Here is an 8,185-nt window from a genome sequence, read left to right as displayed (position 1 = left end):
GACTATAGACTAGACTATAGACTAGACTATAGACTAGACTATAGACTAGACTATAGACTAGACTATAGACTAGACTATAGACTAGACTATAGACTAGACTATAAACCATTCCCCGCGAGTCAGATTTGTAATTATAAGCACTTTATTGAACAAACTTTTTCGTAATATGAAAGACTTTTCGACAAGTCCATAGTTTTTTGTACACACAACATTATATGTCGTCTATGTGTATAACGGAAAGGTTGTCAGAAAACGTATGTTTATTTATTTGTCTATTCGAATGACCGAATGACTATTTTAATGTACTGACTTGAGGTCGCACAAACATTTGAACACACGCACTCTAATGTACATAAGAAAATCAATGTATGTGAAAATTTTTAGTGTAAATATTTTTATTCATGGCCCTTTTTTGCAGTTCACTTAACTTTTTATACTTTCTTCATAATAATTTCAATAATAATGACAAGCTGTAGTTGTAATGGCAACAACAACAACAGCAGCAACAACATAAGTCAAACGTCATCGTCATCATCATTATTATTGTTGTAGTCATTATCATCCCTTCTAATAAAAATAATAAATTTCATTATTATCGTTATTGTTACTCCTGCTACCAAATTCACTGGTTGGGAGGGAATGGCTGTTCTAAAACTGACTGGTGTGTAAATTTATTTGCTTCGATATTTTGTTTTTTTTTTCTCATAGACACACACTTTTGCAATCATAAATCATTGTTGTCAATGATGACGATGATGGCAGTAATGATTAAATCCTTATATATGTTACGCATAATTTATTGCAAAGACATGGTTTAAATGTATTAATCCTGATTTGTTCAAGATCTATCACAACAGCTATATTTACATTTTAATCTCTTTATTTAAATAAAACAGTTCTAACATTGCTATTATTAAGTATTTGGTTTTATTGTTTCTTGCAATTAATTCCGCTTGTGGAACAATTACTAAAACAAGATCATATCCAAAAGATAAATATTTACTCTTTTAAAAAGTTAAAATAACAATAAATTCATAATGATTAAATTTAACAAAACAATTTCAACACACCCTTTCACATTCAAGACTTGTGCCTGCGAATTCCACCCCAATTTGTGGTACATTTTTTTTTTTCGGTGTAGATAAATCAATTGAAAATTTATTGCTCGTGCGCTTTTAGCTGAAATCTATTGTTTTGCCATAAAATTCTCACGCACACTTGAGTTGATCTTTTTATGATCTGATGATTGGCTTCATTATATCTGAGTACATCATCATGTTGTTCCCAGACATTAATAAAGTACTTGCATATAGTACCAAATATCACAAGCTAAAGTTCTTTTTTTGTCTATAATTTTAAAGTTGTTTGTTGTGATTGTTTCCATTAAAAGAGGGAGGGTTGACTTTGTAGTGTGTGCTAGCCATCTCTATTATTATTTGCATTGTTGCTTCTTTTTGGTCGTCATATGCTACACGCTTTAATAGGATTAACGCTGAAGAGTACTTAAGAGTCAAATTATTATCAAAATGTAGTTACATTGTAGCAACTTTATTCATTCATTCGCTTATCCCAGTATTTATGTGCCGTTTGTTTATTTGTTCATTTCATTTGTTGTGATTGTCTGTTAATGTTTCGTCTGAAGTGTGTGTTGGAGTGTTCTAAGCTTGACATTTGTTTACAAACTTTCCCACCCATACATCCCGCTGTTATTAGAGCTGACTAGGATTCTTGTCATTAAGCAAATGAAATTATTGGGAAAATTTTTTTATTTTTCTATTTAAATCGATTAGTTTGACTTAAGTTATAAAGCGAGATTTATGAACGGTAGATGAGAATGGGAAAGAATTTTTATAAATTAATAAAAAAATAGTTTCACTCTTTTTAGCGACATTTATTTTTTTTTTTCTTATTCCCCCGGGCATGTAACCTTGGTGAAATCTCCACCTGTTATTAAAATCCCGGGGAACAGAAGTACCTCTAGTCAACCGGGATTATAAACTGGTGTTGTCAAATGTATCCTCGGTTTCGCCTTTGGAATGTTTTATTTACATTCTGTGGTTTAATACCCGAAATCGCAGGGAGATAATGTTGGTTTAATGACTCATATATCCTATACTTAATGGGTTGGGTAATTCTCTATTTTTACTCTTCGGGGATTTTGATACATGCTACGCGACTAATTGTCGGGGCAATTATTGGAATTTGTTGACCTTGGAAATTCCTTTTTCCTTTGTCACATAGATCGGTTCATAAAAGAGGGATCCTGATCCATTTTGTTGGGTATTTTGACATGAAATGGGTCATTAGATAATGGGTATTGCATTTAAAATAATGCTATCTTTTATAACATCATAGGGGTGGTCATCTCGGTATATACAGAAGATCGATTTCACCTGATGTTGGGGTTCGTCTAGCCTGCTTGTTTTTCCCTTGTCGGGGTGTGCATTAGGCTTGAGCATATGCTACCTGTCATTCCGCAAACCGGACTATTATGGCAAGAGATTAGATAGCTCGAGTATTTTAGCAAAGTGCTTGTACATGGACCGGCATATCCATGCCACCTTGCCACCTGAGTTCTTCATTGAAAAATTCAGGGTCAATAAATTAATACATTCGTATATGATTATATGTAAGTCGTTATTAGAGTACTTTAAAGTAATGCAGATGGTAAGTAGTAGTCAATGAAAATTAAGTTGTTTTGTAAGTAAAAGTAATTACAAAGCTTGTGTTGGGTAGAAGTAAGATAATTTGCAAATCGGACCTCATAAAATTCGTAGTTCTTCTTTCTTAATGACAGGCGGACATGTCAAGGATATTATTAAAGCACTACTATAAAATCAGAATAACAAAAACTTCAACAATTGTAACCACTTATTTATTAACATTAGCATTTTAATGAATATTAAATATCACTCTGGAATGGAAGATACTTAATATTGTATTTTAAATAATGTGTTAAATACTTTAATTAGTACTTGCTCTAATGTTATAAACATATTAAACTAATGTCATATAAAATGTAATTTTTTAACCCTTTACCTTGTAATGAAAGTTTATGCTGGGTCAGTATACTCAATGACACTGATTTCGTAAGGATTGACCCTTATTTGACCCCAGTCCCCATACAAACCCTCCTTCAAAAAATGTCTTAAACGTCTAAAATTGAATTGTAACCATTTGTATTGCAATGAAACTCAACAAAACTAACTGTTATTTAAAAATATATCCTTTTTCCAAATTTACCGTTCGGCCCATATTTGACCTATATAAAGCCTCATTTAGAAATTTTGGTTTTTTTATCAATAAATTGCTTAAATATTTTGGAATAATATTCAACATAAAAGTTTCTTTATAAAAAGCTAAAATTTTAAAATTATACTCATGGTGTAGGGTATTATAGTCGGCCATGCCCGACTATACTTTCCTACTTGTTCAAATTAAAAACATTCTAAAGTTCGATAATCTACCAAAAACCCAGTGTTGCCAAAACCTAGTTGGGAAAAAATGCTAGATTTTTTTCAAAAAAATGCTAGAAAGTGCTAAAAATAAAGAAAAAATACTAGAAAAAAGTGCTAAGAAAATATTGTTTTTTTTTCATTTCTAATGGAACGAGTTGAACACTAATTTTATATACATATTTATTTATTTAGCCATTACAATACAATTACAAATTATACTCAACCCAATTTACCGAGCAGGGTAAATTAAGATCAAAGTATCTTGTAGGAATTGAACCGACAACCCCCAGACTGACTAGCACACTAACAAACATATAGCATATAGCCTACCGAGGCACCCAAATTTATTTACTTTAACAATCCCAAAAAGTGGATTTTCGAAATCTATCTTTTAGAATTTTTCTCTTTATTTTTGTACTATTTTCAACTGCATAAATATATGTTTTAACTTAGTACGCGAACCTACCAAATCCACTTATTTTGGGATGGTTTAAATACGGCATTTAAAAAACCAGTGAAAAATATATCAAATTTGTTGAAAATATTTTTGAAATATAAATTGACTGTTTCCCAAAATTGATTTCAATCTCAACAATTTGAATTAAAAAATCATTTAAGATGTAATTCCAGAATTGATCATTTGAAATTTTTGGATGTGAATATTTTTGAAATTGAGTTTGAAATTATAATAATATTTCGAATCAAAAAGACACAAAATTAAATTTTTTGTACTATGTCTAACTTAAAGTTTTTACTAATTTTAACAAAAATATTTAAAATTGGTTTTCAAATATAAAACCAATTTGTGATAACTTGTAACACTTTTTTGTTAACATACATATTCTTACAATTCCAAAAAATGGAAACTCTTAAAAACGTATGTACTATGTTAATTTTTTTGATATATTCTGGTCCTGTGGTGCGAATTTCTCTATAGTATCTATATTGAAACAATTATTGTTAGTAGTAGATTTTTTGGGATAATTTAAATAGCACTAAAAAATGTTTAGAATTTTTGAATTATAAAAATCATATACAAATTATTTCTTTTGAATATTATACGAATCGATAATTCTACAAATACTTATTTTTATATTACACATATTTTGTAAACAAATTTTTACAGAAAAAACTATTAAAATGACGAAAACAAAATAAGGAGTGAGATCGAAAAATTCTTAACATACATATATGTTTATAAAAAAGAAACCAATAAACTTACAGCTTTATTTTTTTATTTGATTCAAATTATTATTACAATTTACAAAAAAAATATTTTTATAGTTTTAATCACTAGTGATGAAATTTTGAACCCTTTTCGGAAACCCTTCCATTAACGATTTTATAGTGCTTTCTGTCACTTTGCTCGAACATGTAGTACATCTCCGTTTAAAATCTACCACACTTTTGGACACCTTTTTTTACTCTTCAATTCTCTTTTAACAAGAGCCCAATATCTCTCCACTGGCCTTAGCTCCGGGCAGTTTGGAGGATTTGCCTCTCTTGGTACAAATACCACATTATTGTTCTTGTACCACTCAAGGGCTTGTTTACCATAGTGACAGGATGCCAAGTCAGGCCAAAAATAAGTGGACACATTATGAAGTCTTATGAATGGAAGCAGCCTTTTTTATAAACATTCCTTGATGTAAATTTCGGTATTTATGGAGCCCGTTGTAACAAATGATTGGCTTCTTTTGCCGCAACTGCATATTGCTTGCCATACCAAGAACTTTCTGGGAAATTTTGTCTGCTTTTGGGTCCTAAACTTTTCTTCAACATTCCCTCGAGCATCAGCAACATAAAACTTTTGACCTGGAAGTTGCGAAAAATCTGCCAGAACATACGTTTCGTCATCCATTATGCAGCAAGAATATTTTTTTATAAAACTTGACTTCAATTTCCGTGCTCTGTTTTTGGCCTCTAAATTTTTAGCAGCGTTCCTGTCAGGAACTTTTTTAGCCTTGTATGTTTTTAAACCTGCATTAGCTTTAACTTTTCGTACCAAATAGTCCGAGCACTGAGCTAACCGAGCTGCTTTCCTACCGGATGTGTTGGGAGCTCTTTTGAAAATGCGTTCTATTTTTTTGGCTTTTGAAACATCATGTGGACCATTCCTTCTACCTGAGCCAGGTTTTCTATCAACTGACAAGTTCTCCCGGTACTGTTTAATAACATTGGAAACAGTTTGACGACAGACCTTTGTATGTTTGGCCAACTTTTTGTAAGACCAAGTTGGGTTTAGTTGAAAATATTTAATAATTTCAGTACGCACTTTTTTCTGGTCACTCATTTTAATCAGATTAACAAAAAAATTAATATAATTGACATTACACATAATAACTGACATGTTTTTCAAAGGTAACTTGATCAAAAAAAAAAATCAAATAATACTTTGGTTGAAAAATGTAATTAAAAACGTGTGTTAAGAATTTTTCGATCTCACTCCTTATGTAAAATATATTATAAATAGTTCTAAAAAAGTGCCAAAAAATATTTGAAAAATGCTAGAAAGGGTGCTAGGTGCTAGATTATATTTTTGGGTGCTAAATGAGTTAAAAATATGCTAAATCTAGCACTAAAAGTGCTAAATTGGCAACACTGCAAAAACCATTCAAAGTTATTTTATTTTCTAAAACATACCTATAACATTACTATAAAAAGCTCATAAATCATAAGTAATGGAAGAAAAAAAATCAACTTCATCCCCTTAAAAAGCAATAAACGGCGCTCTCTGGTGTATAATTTGAACATTAAAAATAAAAATGTGGTGCATGTCTATGATATGGCATACAAAAGCTCAAAAAAGGACCTTTCGCTAACACACATTTAACAACAAACAAATTTTATTAAATAAAAAAACACTTACCCGATAAACATTTACTCAAGCTACGGTTGTCATTGCTGGAATTGTTATGAGAATTTGTGGATACGGAGGTGGAAGAGCACACAACAGAGGATTTATCTGCAAAAAAGATGAAAAAAAAACAACTAAATGATAAAGATATTTAAACAAAAGAATATAATTTGCTTAAAAGAAACAATTTATTTTTACATGACATCTTTATATAATTGTAACATAAATGACCATGATGACAAAAAATTCACCAGAAAACAATAAATTTTTTTTATACAAAACACACTTTAAAATTCGCTTCACTTGGAATATTTTCAAGTGGTTCCCATAAAAGAAGAAATTATGACAATACTTGTACTTGAATTCAGTTTTTTTTTTTCGTTTTGCAAAAAAAGTAATAATTGTCACATAAACCCAAATAATCTTTGAAGTAGAGTAAGAGATTTTTTATTTCGCATAATGCAACGAGACCAGAGACATCATTCAATGAGAACATGCGACCGGAACCTTGTAACGCACCATAGAACCATTTATAATTGTAGGAGGGTTGTTGAGGTTGATTCAAGGGGTGGAGCGTTTGACAATCATAACATATCGATTCCACAGTTAACAAAGGACAACAAAAACAACATAATTGCCATAATGTTGTTTTTATATGTTTGTTTGCTTGGTTGGGTTATCAGCAATAATGGCTGGTAATGTCGATGATGATATTGAATACAAACTTACTTACTAACAGTCTTAAAATTTTTATGGGTTTTATGTTTGATGGCAGGCAGGCGTCATAACAAATGAATTTTATTATTTGCAAAACATAAACGAGATTAGATGTAAATTATATTTTTGCAAAAAAAAAATATAAACCAAGGACCATATCTACATTATTTTATGCAAAACTGAAGGACCACTAGTTAAGCATATATTTAAAAATTTGCTTTAATATTTTTTTCTTTTTAAAAATCTCTACACATTAAATATTAGATAATACAAAGTGAAGAACTTCTTTTAAGCATCCCCTTGAGGTATGTTTCTTTTTCAAAACCCCCATTCTTTGATCATCGCTCCCATACCTTTTTGTAAAGTGTATCTCATCATTTTACTGTATTTTTACACGCTTGCAATCTTTAAGGCCTTTGTAAATATATTTTCTGCAATTATTTTCCATTTTTTTCTTTCTTTCATTCTTGCTTGCTTTCTTCTTTTACTCTTTTGCTCAGAATGAACAAAAAAAGAAAAGAAGCATATAAAAAAAGTTGAAAAGAAAAATAATGAGTTACGCATGAAAGAATTCTTTTTCAAATGATACCAACCATACAGAAAGTAAAATAACAAAAGGATTCATTTCTGGTCGTAGAATACGCAGAAAAAAATATTTTATATATAAAATACAATAAAAATGTTTTACACAAAAGCATTCTGCTGCTGATGGGGAGCTTCTTTCTTTCCAATGCATGGTTGGTTGATTGAGAACCTTTAGACACAAACATAAACTTTATGTGTTATTTTTTTGGGATGGATACACTTACCCTTAAAAGATACTGAAACTGATACTAGAAAAAGTTCTTGGGAGACACTAACAAAAATGTTCATTTTCTTTTTTTAATCGCTTGGGTTGTGTTGACGTTTATCAAAAAGATTTTTGCCATTTTTATTTTTTTAAGGAATTTTTTTAATGGCGTAAGGTTGTTCCCTGGAGATTGGGGGAGCATGTCTTATGCCTAAATTAGAACTTTGCATTTATTTAATATTTGTAAGATTTACAATCATTATACCCTTCACCTTCGTGAGAAGGGTATATATAAGTTTGTCATTCCGTTTGTAATTTCTATAATATAATTTTCCGACCCTATAAAGTATATATATTCTGGAT

The 8,185-nt window shown here is 30.3% G+C and overlaps 1 protein-coding gene across 1 annotated transcript in view; it reads right to left on the bottom strand.

The window, feature by feature from the left end:
* The window catches only part of LOC111690711 (DNA-binding protein D-ETS-3), a 57,895-nt gene that overhangs the window by 35,178 nt on the left and 14,532 nt on the right, over positions 1 to 8,185 (bottom strand). The window contains exon 4 of the mRNA XM_046951840.1: positions 6,328 to 6,423. Within this exon, the coding sequence (XP_046807796.1) occupies positions 6,328 to 6,423 (96 nt within the window). The remainder of the gene's footprint in view (positions 1 to 6,327; positions 6,424 to 8,185) is intronic.

Source organism: Lucilia cuprina, chromosome 5, assembly GCF_022045245.1.
Source record: "Lucilia cuprina isolate Lc7/37 chromosome 5, ASM2204524v1, whole genome shotgun sequence".
NCBI lineage: Eukaryota > Metazoa > Arthropoda > Insecta > Diptera > Calliphoridae > Lucilia > Lucilia cuprina.
This window is presented reverse-complemented; position numbering and strand designations above follow the sequence as displayed.